At 25.9% G+C, this 16,345-nt stretch overlaps 7 protein-coding genes across 7 annotated transcripts; 3 read left to right on the top strand and 4 right to left on the bottom strand.

Annotated features, from left to right (window-relative positions):
• Window positions 1-48: 48 nt before the first annotated feature.
• On the bottom strand, window positions 49-1,896 carry FG386_001567 (ubiquitin fusion degradation (UFD1) family protein; the record flags this gene model as incomplete). Its single annotated transcript, XM_067340960.1, has 1 exon — window positions 49-1,896. The coding sequence occupies one exon, from the start codon at window positions 1,894-1,896 to the stop codon at window positions 49-51; it is 1,848 nt and encodes a 615-aa protein (XP_067197308.1).
• Window positions 1,897-2,599: 703 nt separating this feature from the next.
• On the top strand, window positions 2,600-5,224 carry FG386_001568 (uncharacterized protein; the record flags this gene model as incomplete). The annotated part of the gene is made up of 1 exon (XM_067340961.1): window positions 2,600-5,224. One exon carries the CDS (start codon window positions 2,600-2,602, stop codon window positions 5,222-5,224), a length of 2,625 nt encoding a protein of 874 aa, XP_067197309.1.
• Window positions 5,225-5,867: 643 nt separating this feature from the next.
• On the top strand, window positions 5,868-9,039 carry FG386_001570 (uncharacterized protein; the record flags this gene model as incomplete). Its single annotated transcript, XM_067340963.1, has 4 exons — window positions 5,868-5,953; window positions 6,046-6,203; window positions 6,263-8,201; window positions 8,421-9,039. The coding sequence occupies 4 exons, from the start codon at window positions 5,868-5,870 to the stop codon at window positions 9,037-9,039; spliced, it is 2,802 nt and encodes a 933-aa protein (XP_067197311.1).
• A 272-nt stretch (window positions 9,040-9,311) lies between these two features.
• On the bottom strand, window positions 9,312-9,605 carry FG386_001571 (uncharacterized protein; the record flags this gene model as incomplete). Its single annotated transcript, XM_067340964.1, has 1 exon — window positions 9,312-9,605. The coding sequence occupies one exon, from the start codon at window positions 9,603-9,605 to the stop codon at window positions 9,312-9,314; it is 294 nt and encodes a 97-aa protein (XP_067197312.1).
• Window positions 9,606-9,919: 314 nt separating this feature from the next.
• On the bottom strand, window positions 9,920-10,927 carry FG386_001572 (uncharacterized protein; the record flags this gene model as incomplete). Its single annotated transcript, XM_067340965.1, has 1 exon — window positions 9,920-10,927. One exon carries the CDS (start codon window positions 10,925-10,927, stop codon window positions 9,920-9,922), a length of 1,008 nt encoding a protein of 335 aa, XP_067197313.1.
• A 960-nt stretch (window positions 10,928-11,887) lies between these two features.
• Window positions 11,888-13,887, top strand: FG386_001573 (uncharacterized protein; the record flags this gene model as incomplete). The annotated part of the gene is made up of 3 exons (XM_067340966.1): window positions 11,888-13,428; window positions 13,476-13,527; window positions 13,594-13,887. 3 exons carry the CDS (start codon window positions 11,888-11,890, stop codon window positions 13,885-13,887), a joined length of 1,887 nt encoding a protein of 628 aa, XP_067197314.1.
• A 438-nt stretch (window positions 13,888-14,325) lies between these two features.
• Window positions 14,326-15,993, bottom strand: FG386_001574 (uncharacterized protein; the record flags this gene model as incomplete). The annotated part of the gene is made up of 1 exon (XM_067340967.1): window positions 14,326-15,993. The coding sequence occupies one exon, from the start codon at window positions 15,991-15,993 to the stop codon at window positions 14,326-14,328; it is 1,668 nt and encodes a 555-aa protein (XP_067197315.1).
• Between the last annotated feature and the right edge of the window lie 352 nt (window positions 15,994-16,345).

Raw genomic sequence — 16,345 nt, forward strand, 5'->3', positions numbered from 1 at the left:
TTTTACTAATTTATTTAAAACTAATACTTTATTTATATTTAATAAATTTTACTTTTGATTGTGAAATAGATCAGTGTGTGATTTTAAATTCTTAAACATAATATTTTTGTTACATAGAGTGCAATTAGTGGTCCTTGAACCACAATAAGATTCATGAGGAGTTAAATTATAATAGTAAACATCTTTAAAGTCAACATCGTACCATTCAATTCCAGCCTCTACATAATTGTTGCAATATCTACACAATATCATCCTTTTTGGACATTCGTTAATTTGATGTGAGTTCAACTTTATCGGTTCTATATCTAAATTACACAATTTACATTTAATATATTCATGGTATAGTTTGTTGTGGTATTCAAATTCATCTTTGTCCAAACCAATAACATTGGTGTATTTACCATCATCTAACTTAACCATACACTTATTGCAGTGAATATGACTTTCAAATTTTATTCTTTTAATAACTAATTTACATAAATCGCACTTTTTATATGTTTTCTCGCAATTAATTAAATGTAGACTCAAATTCGTTTCAGGTATTATTCTATTACATATTTCACATTTAGTTTCCATATTAATGCAATTTTTTGCACAATTATTATCACTATTATTGTTGTGCTCACTTTCATAAATGATTTTAACTTGTATTTTTGAAAAGTTTTTTCCATTTTCATTTGTGTTTATAGATTTTTCAATATAAATAAACAATATTGATGGGAAACTTATTTCAGAATTATCACACCCTTTATTATCTGATATCTTTGCATAATAACTAATAATATTATCGTAAGATATAAATAATGAATTATTATCCTCTGGAAACGATCTAAATACATATAAGTGTGAAGACGATTCAAATAACGGTGGAAATGAAACAAATATATCGTATTTATCTTCACTTTTAACACTAATCTTCAACTTTGCATTATTTCCATCTCTAGATTTATTTTTTAATTTTTTTCTTAATTCAAATGGTATTATTAATTTAAATTTACTATATAAATTAATTTGTTCAATATCACCTATATTTATTGTTTTTAAATTATTAATAACATTATTATCTGTACAATTATTGTTAATATTGTCATTATTAATTTGTTCATTTATATTACTAATCATATCTATTTGAATATCTGTATTAATTAAGTTTATACAACTTTCAGGTTCAAGTTTATTTATTTTTATTTTTGAGATATTATTGTCCCTTAAACTATTGTGAATTTGATTTATATATATAGTATCACCAACTGTCAATGTATTGAAGTAATTTCTAATATATATTTCTAACAATGACCTTATATTATCTATTTCTAAAATATCATTATTATTTAACAACTCGAATTGTGCATATGTACCTTTTTGCAATTTTTTATATGATAACTCAATCCAAACATTTTCATCTAATAATATATTATCTTTTATATGTAAGCATCTCAATACTTTTTCCGGCAATGAAATATAACCTGATCTTTCTGAATAATTCAGTACCCCACAGTGCGTAGTAATATTACTATTCTCATTGTTTGATTCATTCTTAAGATTTAAGCATTTTACGCTAAAAAACAGTGGGTACAGTGATTCATTTTCAGAAAGTATTTTTAATAAATTCTCAGGTAATATTATCTTATCGGTTTCACCATTATTTGGAAATATATTGCTTTGAGATTCACTACTCACATTATCTTTGTTTAATTTAAATATCCACCTATAAGTATCATTATTATATAAATTGTTTTGTTGTTTAATATATATTCTTTCGATACTATTTAAGTAATCATCAAAGAACAGTCCTAATTTACTAACATTATTTATCACATTTCTCTTTTTTTCTAATATTCTCTTACTCTCCTTTTCTCTTCTTTTATGTGTATTTGAGGAACTAAAAATGTCCATATATATATATATATATATAATACAATTTTATATTGTAAAACTTATCTGTCATAGAGTGCAGTTGACTTTTTTTCTTGTTTTTTTATCTATGTTCTTTTTTAACTTGATTCCCTATACAATTCCATCATAAAATAATTTTTTTTTTAAATTGCCGCCATTTTGACAATTTTTTATTTTAATACGGTACCTATTGATTCACAGAAATGCATGCATTTATTTGTGAGGGCAAAAGTTAATTTTCTTAAACATATGTAAAAAGTTATATTTATATATAAAAATACATGAAATTAAACAATTAAATAAAATCAAAATATTAGAATGGCTGAAAAAAATATAAGGCAATTAATATATAGTTCCACATAGCTGTAGAAATGAATATTTTAGATTATTATATAATAAATAATAGTTTAATAATTTAGTTATTATCGGCCTCAATTATTATACACTAATGATCTTTTAATCACAAGTACTATAGCTTTATATGTATAAAATACATGTATCATAATATACTTAGTAGGTAAATTGATATTAAGTAATAACAATACAAATACAAAAGGTTAATACATCATTAGTAGAGTATAATAAATTTTTAAACTTAGAAATCACACTTAAAGCTACTTACAAATTTAATTAATAATAATAATTTAAAGAAATAAACTACCAAACGAACAAAAAATAGAATTGTCACTATTATTAATAAACGATGATATTAGGTATAACAATAATCAGCATTAGATTTAATATACTATTACTTACTTATTATTTTATTTTTAATCTAAAAGCGAAGAGTATAATTAGTGAAAGTATTCAACATAAATTTGGTAATAAAAATGTTGATAAATTTTACAGATCTAATTATGAGAATAATACTAACGAATTATATTTAAGAGGTTTATATAACATAGATAATGACCTCAGTAATATATCAAAAGAGCGTATTACTAAAGACCTGGAAAATTTGAATTATTTAACAAAAATAATTAATCCGTTTGAGTTTCTACACAAAGAATTATTTATAACAAGTATTAAAAACGATAGCCTAACTACCGATTCAGATATTTCTGTAAATAACAATGTTGAAAATAACAACACTTTTGATATAGACTTATCATCAGCTATCAGCAATAGTAGCTCTGTATTAATAAATCAATTAAATAAAAATAATATAAATTCTACAAAATTAAATGGTGATTTAAACCCTAAAGTTAAAACTAATGACGATTATATTTTTATAACAAGCACTACAACTACTACTACTAATTTCGACATTAAATCAATTATGAATGATTCTATTGAAAAAGAATCGAGTCATGAAAATATAAGTTATTGGATTTCCTCTAATTCTGAGATAATGGAATATAACAATAGCTCAAACAAAAGTGACTATAATTATGAAAATTTGAATAAAGTAAAAGAAAGTTCAATATTTGATAATAAAATAAATTTAGATGACGATAGAGGTGATAATTTGTTAGTTATAGCTTCATATAAATATAATGATTCACCTGAAATTATTGAAAAACAAAATAAAACTGAAATAAACGATTTAATTCATTTAAACTTTACAGACAAATTAAGAGGAGATTTGGAGAATAATTATGATATAACCAGTACTAGTACTGTCGTTACAACTATCACAACAATAATTTACACTCAAAATACTACTGTTGACCCAGAAATTATTACTTCGACGACAACAAAAACCATAAATGCTACTATCACTACTAGTACTGATTCAATTATAAATGGAATCTCAGAAAACATGAATATTACCAAATTAAATGACAATGATAAAACTAAAATAAACATTAATTTAGTACCAGAGAACATTATTAACTCTAGTGGTTCAACGCTACTAAATAGCGAAATAAACAACGAAAACAATAATTTTGACAACTTGTATAAATATTACGAAGATTTAATAAATGATGAAAATATAAATAACTTAGATTCGTTTTATACGCTAGATAATCCGTTGAAAAAAATAGATAGGGTGATAAATGGCACTTCAAATAAAGTAAAAGGTGATAAACTGGTTACAAAAACACCATTTTTGTCAACAAAATCACCAAATTCAGAAAAAACCAATGGCGAAAACCCATTAGATGCTTCAACAAGTACCACTACGATTTCTACAATTACAGAGAACGAGCTGAAGGATAATAGTTTAGATCAAAAAACAATTATTGACGATCTACATAACACAATCAAAATACCACCAGCAAGTAAAAATAAGGGATTAAACAGCAAAAATGTAAAAACAGTAGAAATGATAACACTATCACTACTAGATTCATCATATTGTAAAGAAAAAAAAAATAATTTCAGACGTGTATCTTTCTTACTAAAAGAAAACATAGCAAAAATACTATCAATACACATTCATGATGTGGTTATTGATGATGTTTACTCCGAAAGTTCGAATGGATTTAATATAATGAGTGAAAAATGTACATTTTCAAATGGTAAATTAAAAGGAATAATATTTGATTTATCTATAATAAAAAACAAGTTAACAGATTATCCCAAGTATGAGGATATAATAAAAATAACAGAATCAGAAACAAAATTTAACAAAGAATACGGAAAAATACTAGTTTGGAAAAGGAATTTAAATGAATCACACAATAAGAATAATCCGTTTTGTCAAGCAAGTTTGAAAGAATCTGAAAATATAAAATTTTCATGTATAAATCACCCAATTAACTGTATACATAACAACGAATATAAATGCTACACCAATCCTATGGGTTTAGATTGTTACTGCTATAATGAGTCATTTTACGATAAGAATAATTTAAATCATGAAGAAAAAGCAATGAAATATGGATATAAGGAGGGTGATAACCGTGTAATAATAATGGAAAATAAAATAGATGAAAACAAAATAAATCAATTGGATGATAACCTAAATGATTTAGATTTAACAAAGGAGTGCAGAGCCATTATATTATGCACTAGTGATATAACTACACCAGTCATACAGAGGTGTTCCTCAAGTCCATATAGCATTGGTTGTCCATGTAGTTTAAATCCATATTCAAAGTTGTGTGGCTGTTACATTAATCCGTTCAATCCTGGTTGTCACTGTACCTATAATAAGAATTCAAATGATTGTAAGTGTTTGCTCAGACCAGAGGAATGCAGAACCGCAAATGAATCAGAAATCGATCACGAAGTAGTAAACAGAAGTCCCTTTGATCTGAGACACGGAATAAGGAGATTCTATAGAAAGCATTTCAGGAAAAGTGGTTATTACAAGGTATTTGACAAGTACACTTATTTCATCTCAATTTTCACACTTTACTTGTTTATGTTAGTCCAGTAACTCAGAAAAGGGACACTTAAGATAAATAGATAGAGTAAATTAATGTTTGTTTCCTGAATAAGTTGTTATAAATATTTATTTTCGCTTTTAGGAATAATGTAAAACTTATATATATTAATAAATTTATTTTTGCATTTTTGATTCTATAATGTTATATTCAATGATGTTGTTCTTTTCATTATAACTTTTAAGTAAATGAAGCACGGTAAAAAACAAGAAACACTAATAAATAAATAAAATTTTCATTCAGTATTACTTTAATGCAACTTTGTTAATGCTTTAAAATGCATAATGGAAGCATTTAGTGGGCGCCTTGTCAGCAATACTAAATAATTATGTTACTCGAACGTGACAACAATTAAGTTTATAAATTTAAATTAATAATAATAAATATGTGCTTAAGTAGCAAATTAATATTAGATAGCTTAATAATTAATGTGCAACTTTTTTAATTATTTAAATGGAGATCACTTAATAAATTTTTAATAGAAGACAGAAATTATAACAATTTCATTTTTATTGTTAAGTATAAATAGTTTTATACAAGTTATATATTTTTTAATATTATAGGTGATACTATTTTTCAATAACATTTTTTAATTGCAAATCCAAGTTCAAAGCCATTTTTCTGCAAAATTAAGAAATGGGTTTATTAAACAAATCCATTAATGTAAAGTTGCTATTTTTTCTATTATGTGCAAGTAGTGTATACTCCCAGGATTCAATTAGGTATGTAAAATTACAGTTAATAATCAAATAATATATGTTTGATTTGTTAATTAAACTTAAATTCGATAAATTTATAACTTTAACTTAAATAGAACACTAGAAAACTCCAGTTTGGTTAACGAAACCGGTTCAGTAAATAATACAAATTTGTTTAATTACACTGATCTACTAAATGATACATTTTTATTAAACGATACAAATTCAGACAATGATAAAATACAATTTACTGATAAATCACTTTATTTAGAGAGTAAGTTTCTTAAATATTCTCAATATTAGTACATTTTAATATATTCTCACAATTTATAGATACCACTATTGGAAAAGTCAAAATAGAGGATAGATACAAGGACGAAGTTGAGAATAAAATTAAGATAAAAAATGAATACAGTGGTGATCTATCCGATAATTCAATTAATAATTTAGATGAAAATTCAAACAATAACAACAAGAATTTTCTTTCAAATATTAACAATAGTTTACTGAAAATATCCGATATAATAAATGTATATATTGGATGTTTGTCAATATCCAATTTAAGTAATTTAATAAAGGGGAAAAAAGTCAAGATATCAGATGAAGCAGTTTTGGAAAATAGCAAAGTTAAGGTAAATTTTAGACCAAGTGGATCTGATAATAACTCAAATCAAGGGGCTGTTTCTCCGACTCCATTTTCACAGCAAGAACAAAGTGATTCTTCGTACTCGACAGAATTAAGTGAGTACCAAAATCAAAAATTGGGTGAGTTTAACGGTATAAGGAGATCCTCGCCACAATTTTTAGCTCAAAGACAACCTTTTAACGGTAATCCGTCAATGAGAGGTTTCCAAACACCATTCATTCCTTCAAATATGAGACAATTTGAGGGCCCTAACATTCCTGGATTTTACCCAGGTTCAAGAGTTCCAAAAATAAGCCCTACTATGGGAGGTAGTGGAATTCAAGTGATTTTTGCTTCGATACCACATACAACACAGCGATCACCAAACACTCACAATTTACCGTTTTTGGCAAATTATGTACCTTATTCTGTTGAAAACAACAATTCCTCAGGAAATTTGGAAATAATTCCATTAACATTCTTAGATCCAAATCACAATGGCAGTTTGTTACCACCGTTAGATTACAATAATTCACTAGAAAACAATAACAATGCTTTTTTAGATGGCGAGATTATCAGTGAAATGGTTAACAAATCTAATGAAAGTAGCTTTCTTAACGAAACATTAGAACCATATTTGATTAAAGGAGTTCCGTATTTTAGAAGAATGTGCAGATGTTTTCAAAATGAAGTACACCAATCCGACTTAACGAACAGTTCGAATGGAACTGACTTAATAGTCGGAAATGATACAACGAGCTCAAATAATTCAAGAAGATGTCATTGTAATCTAGTTAGATATGATATGATTCAAAATAATTATCAAAACCTAACTAATGAGACTTATATACCATCGCATTGTCACAATCACCACCATCATCATCATCATCATCACCACCATCATCATCACTTCCAAAATCACACTAATAATAACGGTACAGATTATAAAATGAAGCACTTTCATAAATGCAATTTGACTAATATTCAACATAATAATACATACTTCTCAGAAACTCCTGCAAATAATACAAATATCGATGAAACTAGTTCAAATACCCTAGAAATTCAGAGAAATGGTAACTTTAGTACTGAACAAATGAAAAAACATGATAAACCATTTCCAAATATTGGAGTAAGTAATTTTACAGATAATAACTTTAATTACGAACATATAATAAATTCAACTTTAGTGAACCCAAGTGAATATACAACAACAACTGTTAAAGCAATTTACACGATTCCCCTAAATAAAACTGTCAAACCACAGTTATTTGAGAATATTAGTAATTTTACTAATGAATACACTAGAAGATTTTTAAGAACACTAAATTTGAACGTTGATGATACTTTTATTAAACTAGAGGAAACTAGTAGTTACGATAGTAATAACAATAACAGCGGTAATGAAGATATTAAATTAACATCCCCCGTTTTTACATTAATAGCTGATGATATAAGTTACTGTGGTGACAATAAAAACCACTTAAAAAACGTTGCAACTAATTTCAGGAGTGTAATCGGTAAACTATTTAACATTGAATCAAATGACATATTAATCATTGAAATGACTCCCACTAATATTAATATTGACTGCAACAACAAATATAGTAATGAAAATGGTAAAAGCGGAATAAGGTTCACGTTCATGTAAGTTTAAATTTTTTTTATACTGTGATGTAAGAAATAATAATAATTACAATCATGTAAACAATAATGTTTATTTTCAACAAATTCAATGAGAAAGATTAAAAATAAGATAATTCAAGTATTTTTAATATGATTGTAACTACCATTAATTATTATAAAACTTACATTACATAAATAAAATTACATTATTTATTTTTAACTTCTTTTTGTTGTCTACAGAGTTGATTCTAATCAAGACAGTTCATACTTATATAAAGTACTGGAAATGGCTACTAAGGACAAGGACTCGTATTTAAGGAGGGAATTAGGAAGGGTATACTTGAACAAAATATCATCAAATACATCACTATTTAAATCATCACTCTTAAATTGTAGATCAGCTTTATCCAGGTTTCCAAATATTTTACTTGACTGTATTCAAGATCCAGTTTTATGTATAGCTCATCCAGAAGATTCTACGTGTTACACGTCGCCTAATTTACCTGGATGTTTTTGCAGTGATCCTAATTCTGAACAGTGCAACGCAATAAGGATATGTCGACCGAATATTGAACTAAATCCAACTGCCCATTGTGTAATAAACCCATATTCACCCGGTTGTATCTGCGTAACGCAACCATCTTCTCCACAATGCGGATGCTATATGAATATAACGAATCCGGGATGTCCTTGTGATACAAATCTTTTCGATCACAAATGTCAATGCATGAAAAATCCTTATACATGTACCACACTCAAGAGCAGTAATTCAAATTACAGTATATTGAATAAATCCAATTTTATATTCAACTACATTACTTATACTTGCTTGATACTTTTGCCATTTTTACTAGGTTAATTTAAACCGTGAAATAAATCTAAATGTTGTATTAGTATTTACTAATTAACTCAACTATCCAGTAAATACTATAATTTATTAGTGGATTTTTTAAAATTTAAATATCATGAATAAAAACTGTTTTCTATCGCATGTTCAATAAATACACGTATATATTACATTTTTATGATTTATTTTAATATATGAATAAAAAGAAAACAAATATATATAAAATTAAATAACATATATATTTACTAAAAATACTACCATGTATTTGATTTTTCTAGTATGTGTTACTGGTTATGAATATAATTTGAATTATTCGTAACAAACACAGAATATTCAGTAAAGGAAATTGTACCTGAAGAATCGGAATCTATTTCCCAAAAAAACTGATGTAGCTCTTGTAATGTGACGGAAACCTTTACTATTCTAATTTCTTGAGCATCAATTAAGCCGTCCCCATTTAAATCGAACTCCTTGAACTCCTTTTCCAGGGAATTATTTTCAATTGCCTTCACACTAATTATGACTGCAAACAAGAAAGTTATTGCTAATAAACAAAAACTCAGTCTCTTACTGTTCATCTTCGCTTTTACTTATTAAACTCTATAAAAGAAACTATGTGAACAAGAACTATAATAAGAGAAAAATCAATGATTATTTATGTAATTGGTTGAAACTCTTTACAGGAAAGCACTTTGTGTGATCAACTTAAACTTTGAATAAATACCTATTATATCAAATAATAATGTAAAACTTGTTTTAAATCACAACTGTAATGTTTCCAAAGAAATTTTATAAATTACGCTCTATATCTTCAAAAAGCTAGGGTAAAAAATAAAAACAGGCGCCATTTTTTTATTTGAATAAGCACTTTGATCACAAAATAGCATTTGCTTCATTCACCTTGATCCTTTTTTGATAACTCAAATAAAATAGATTTGAACTTGTGGTTCACATCATTTGAGCAGGATATGTGTTTCTCAGCATATTCTATGATACTCCAAACATGTTTCCAGTCAACTTTACTGTTCTTAAAATTAACGTTCTTTTTTTCGCATAAATTGTCTTTATTCATTACATTTATATTTTTAAATTCATTTTGCCTCAATTCACTCATTCCAATTGATCCCTCACCAAGAGTATTATCACTGCTATAAGTGTGATTATTATTCTGGTTCCCGAAGTTGCGAGTAAAGACAACGTTATGACCTTGAACACTATCGTTATTGTCCTCATAACCTTGATCATGGTTTATGTTTTCAAAAATATGTGCGCTATCATGTTTGACTCTGTTCATAATGTTGGAATCATTTATACTTTTAGTATCACTATTTTTGCTGCCAATATTGTAATTATTATTGCCATTGCTACTTGTGTCGCTGTTAATGTTATTGTTATTGTAATTGCTGGAAATATCATATATATTATCGTACATGTATTCGTTACTATTCAGTTTAACATCGCTATCTACCTCGTTCTTTACCGAATTTTTGTCTTTATTTAAGTCATAAATACTAACATAATCACTAGCCCTATCATTTCTGTTTATATCTAAATCATCGAATCTTGATATGTCTTCTGAACTCAAAATTCTTTCATTTGAATAACTTGCTAAGTTACTTGCACTATTACTGTCACTTTCAAATTCAAAAAGAACCTCGCCACTATTAATAATATTGTTATTAGAAATTTTATCATTAAAATTTATTTCCGCTTTGTTATTGATTTCATTGTCGTAACTACTATTGCTAAAATCAATGTCGTTGCTATTAATTCCGTCATATTCATTATCAATGTCACTTCCAATAAAATCTTCAAATAAATTTACGCTGTTTTCTTCCCTACTTAGGTTCACAGTCGGTTTTCTTGTAAAACCATCATCATCATTATTAAATTCGAACATTTTACTGAAAAGAAAAGACGCCAATTCAGAGTATCTGTTTGCCTATTACTCTTTATGAAACTGAAATTAATAACGTTGACTCTTCTCCCTTGCTTGTCTTCTTAAGCCAGTCTAAATATACATATATATATATATTTGTACTCGTATTTTATTTCACAAAATGCTGGATCTCCAGTGTTAATTAAAATAGGGTTGCGCGCCAAAAGTAACAAAAATATTAATCTAAAAAGTGCGAATGCAGAATTATTTACCCTTTGAGAAAAAATAAAAAGTTAGTGGCATTAACTAGAGCAGTTTAATGTATTAAAGCGGAATATTGTTTTGGATTTAAGACTTAATATTAATCTAGTGAGATTTCTTTCATTTCTATTGTATTAAATTATGTTTCTACCCCACATATACAATTAAAATATTAGTATGACCATTATTTGCTTGATAGATTCTGATAATATTATTGAGCCACCTAAAGAAAAGGCTTTCAAACAAAGTTCAAGAAACAAGTAGCTTTTTCTTTAATTTTTATCTTATTCTTTTATCAAATTTTTTATTTATATAAATTATAAACTACTGCGATTTACTATTTCACGAGAATGCAGAGACTAAAACATAAAGGAAACGCATGCATGTAAGATAGTTTTAATGTAAATTTAGTTCATTTTAATGCATGTATATCCAATTATAATTATATGTATTTAATTATTATTGAATATGCTTTTATTTTGGTACATTGTTTCCTTTTTCTCGATTAAATGTTTATTCACCTAAATTAACCACTGCTGCGAAATTTTCCTTTTATTTTAAAAATATTAATAGTGTTCTAATTTATATGAAATACTAATACAAATGTAAATTAAAATAATAAAATGAATAATGAATATAAGTAATTTCATATAACTATTGAAAGTAAATAAAATAATATTAGCGTTTGTTTATCAATAATAACACAAAATAAATAAAGAAATGATTTTAAAAAAAAAGAATAAATGTGATAATAATGCAAAAAAGAAAGAAGTGATCGATTTATTTCACAACAAATCTTTTTTGACACCATCAACAAGGGATTCAAATGATACGGAGGATTCATTTGTATCATCACTACTCCTGCCATCACTTTTGTCTTTAAACAAGATGCAAGAAGTATTGAAAGATGATACTGATAATTCAAAGCAGGAAATAAAGTTACTTCAAACACCAACAAAAAAAAAAAAAGATGTTGATGAAAGCTCAATTAGCAGTAAAACTATAATATCAACGTGCGAATTTAACGATTTATTTGACTTAAATTTTGAAAAGAATGAACATAATAATAACGGCGAAATATTAAATAAGAAAACATTAGATTTAAGTGATAAGTTAACTAAGGTGGAAGGTATATATACAAACGAGAATAATTCATGCAAAATAAGTGTCAAAGATAGTGTAAATAGGGATAAAGGTGAAAAAAATACAAAAGAAAAAAAAAGTTGGTATCCAAAACTTAAATTAAACTTTGTATTTGACAAAAAATCGAAAAACAGTGTGAAATTTAGTGATTTTAAAGAACGAATAGACGAATTAAAGGGTGAAGCTGATGTAACAAACAAAGATACAATTTTAGAGTGCAATATTAAAGACAGAAACATTATGCCTAAGAGAAACGAAATAGCTTCAGTCACCAATGTTGTTGTAAACAAAGATTGTAATAGTGGAAATAACAATTTTGAAAACAGAAAAGAGTATGCTGTTAATCCCATAAATTATTTTATGGATAGAGAAGTAAGTAAGTATTTATTATCAAAAATTAAATTTTTTTTGAAGAACAATAAAACAAAAAATGAAAGCCAAAATTTGAATAATAAGAATAGTGATAAAAAAAAAATTCAAATTCCTAAATCTAAAGTGATTAGAAATGGTGGTTCAAGAATTGAAATAGATGACAATTCAAGTGAGCATGACACTAAGTTTACTCGGAAAAATGAATTTTCAAATCAATCGAATGATAATGTTGATAATAACGACCAGGAAAGCATAATATTAGATGAAGAATACATTAAAATGTCAGGTGTAAATCTTGTTGAACCATTTTTAGAACCGAAAAGAAAGGAGTATTATGGAAAAAAAACTTTAGTATTGGATTTAGATGAGACATTAATACATAGTTCATTCCAACCAATAAGAAACCCATCATTCATAATAAAAATTGAAATAGAGGGTGATTATTATGATGTTTACGTGTTAAAAAGGCCTGGTGTTGACAAGTTTTTAGATGTGGTAACATCATTATTTGAAGTTGTAATTTTCACAGCAAGTCTCTCCAAATATGCAAATCCTCTGCTAAATCAGTTGGATCCACTTTTTAAATGTCCCTATAGACTCTTCAGAGAAAACTGCACAGTTGATGGAAATTCATACATTAAAGATTTATCTAAGTTAGGAAGGCCACTAAAAGATATTATTATAATTGATAATTCACCAATATCATATATACTTCAACCTGAAAATGCAATTCCAATTTCTTCCTGGTAAGTTAAAAAAATAGTTAATAATTTAATCAAATATCTGTTGTTAGGTTTAATGATGAAAATGATAAACAACTTTACGAACTGATTCCACTCTTAGAAGTAAGTTTATCTATTTATTATTTACGCAAAAATATATTAAATTCTAAATTATTTTTATTAAATCAGTTTATTGCAAACGGAAACCTAACAATATCTACATCGTTTGGAAGTTTGAGTGATTTTGCTTTTGATTTTAACTCTAGAGAACAAAAAGAGTTGATTGAATTTAATGCAAATACAATCTCAAAGGATAACAAATTTATAAATCAATTGAATTTTAATTCCTGCAGTATTAATTGTTTAAATAGTATGGATGAGATTCATAATAACAATAATACTAATAAAAATATTAAAAATAAAAAAAATTCTAATATTATTTATTTAGAATCTTCGTTATATAATAAAACATACTATTATTAGAATAAACTTTTTAAAAAATAATAGAAAAATGTTAAATATTCATATATAAATAGTTTAATCTCAATTGTAGTTGTAGTCATAATCAGTTATATATATAATTTACTTATTAATAAAATTTTTCATTAAGTTACTGAAAGCTATAATCTTATAAGCAACATTTATATGTTTATTTAATATAGAATTGCAGTATTTAGAAGACTCCTTTACCCTTTGAATTTCAATGCTGTTTTCGTCTTCGGAATTAGTTGTGTCTCTATTCCACTCTTTAATTAACTGATTAAATATCTGTTTTTAAAGCATAAGTTGTATATTTTTGTTAAGTAATTTTTGTATATATTAAAAGAATAAATTTAATGCAAACTTACATTGTTAAAGTCTTCAGGGTCCTTTGAATTCTTAATTACTTGTTTAATTCTTAAATAGCAAAATATACTTATTTCATCTGGTATACCCTAATAAGCAACGTTTGTGAGTATTTATACTAATTAATCTAAATTTTTTAAAACTTACATATGGGAAAACGTTACTAATTGAATATTCTTTAGTAGCAGATTCAATGATTGCTTCAAACATGTCATCTTCTTCACTAAAACCAACACTAGACAAGCAGTTGCTTTCGTCTTGTTTGTTTAATTCAATTCTTTCAACACTCTCCTGAGTTGAATTGATGCAATTCAATTCACCTCTTATTATTTGATTTGATAACTTTGAATTAAGTGTTATAATAATGCCTATTATAGTTTCTACATCAATTACTAATTTACTTAAACTGTTGTTGATGTTAAATAAATAGTTTAATAATACATTATCTGTGTTAGTTATTCTATTTAATATTGCAAATAAATAATGCATATGATTTAATTTAGGTACTTCACTGAAATTATCATTTTTTATAAAACATTCAATTACCTTATCAAAATCCAAGTTTTTTAAATCCAAAATATCCATTTTTTCTTTTATTTCAGCAATTTTATTTTTCAATGAATTTAATTCATACACCATTTTGTTTTCATTATTATCAATATTGTTTTCTAAATATGATATCTTTAGTGCATCCTCAACTATAGAAGATATCAAATCATTTATCAGAAAGCTAAATAATTGAAGTGAATTTGATGGTATTTGTGATATTTTTGTATCTTTTAGACCATTATTATAGTATGTACTCCATGTTATTGACAACCACTCATGTAATATGTTTGTAGATGATCTAAAGTTTTTTTCTCTTAATACTGCAAATTCCTTATAGTTCTCAGGTGACATTTTTCTGGTTCTTACGTCCCTTAATTTAAGCCTATATTCAAATCTCTTATTTATATTTAGTGTATTTATTGGAATATTTATCATATTATTTTTTGACTTTTCTTCATCGTCAATATTATTCAAAGTTATTTCATCATTTACTCTAGCAATGTCGTTGCTATTTTCAGAAGATAAAAAGTCATTTTCTGCATTCACTGTTTGATTTATTCCAACGTGTTTATGTATTGATTTATTCAACATGGAGTCATGCTCAAATTTATTTACTTCCTGCCTGTAATATTTATTTAAGTGTTTTTTAATTATACTGTTGCTTAATTTATTTGCTATTCTTTTCTTATCATTACTATTAAACAATGAATTCCAAAGAAGTGTTACCCATATATTCAAATATATTTGAACTAAACGCACGCTTGTATCATCTAAATTGTTTTCTTTTAATGTTGTTCTTAAGTCACCTGCTATATACATAGTTCTTGAGACTATTGTACCTAATGGGGAATAAGTGGATATTTTTAATTCATTCAAAATTTTTCTTGTATCCTCACTAAAAGCGTGAGATGATGTTAAACACTGTTCTAGTTGAGTTTCAACAACTTTTTCGCTTTCTATTTTCAACCTCTTGTTACTCTTTTCCTCAAATTCTGTATTATTGATCTTAACTTTATTGTTTGAATTTAATGGACTATCCTTCTTATTTTTACTTGAGAGTATTGCAACTAGTTCAGATTTTATTCCAGAAGGAAGTCCATTGATTATTCCTACCCATTTATTTTTTGGACATTTCAATAATTCATTATAAATCTGATTGCTATTTAACCCTTGAAAATCAAATGGTGTATCCATTAATTAAATTCAATGTAACATAAAATAACACTACTAAATACCTATGATAGTTAAACCGAAACTATTTAACAAAAGTTATCTCAAGAATATATTAATAATAAATTAATAAGTTAGGTAGAAGTTAAATCAGTTCTTTAATTTACCGTGTAATCATTTAAATATGATAACCTTTTTAATTCTTGTTTAAAATATTATATTTTTGTTTAATATTCATGTCAGAAAAGAAAAAAAATTAATAATAAAAATACACAGAAATCTCGCGCCTATTCCCTCAATCTAATAATATGTTATTTACAGGTTATTTGGTACCTGTTTTATACATTAAAACGAAAGAAAGGAAAAAATAATATAC

Source organism: Cryptosporidium ryanae, assembly GCF_009792415.1.
Source record: "Cryptosporidium ryanae isolate 45019 chromosome Unknown contig_25, whole genome shotgun sequence".
NCBI lineage: Eukaryota > Apicomplexa > Conoidasida > Eucoccidiorida > Cryptosporidiidae > Cryptosporidium > Cryptosporidium ryanae.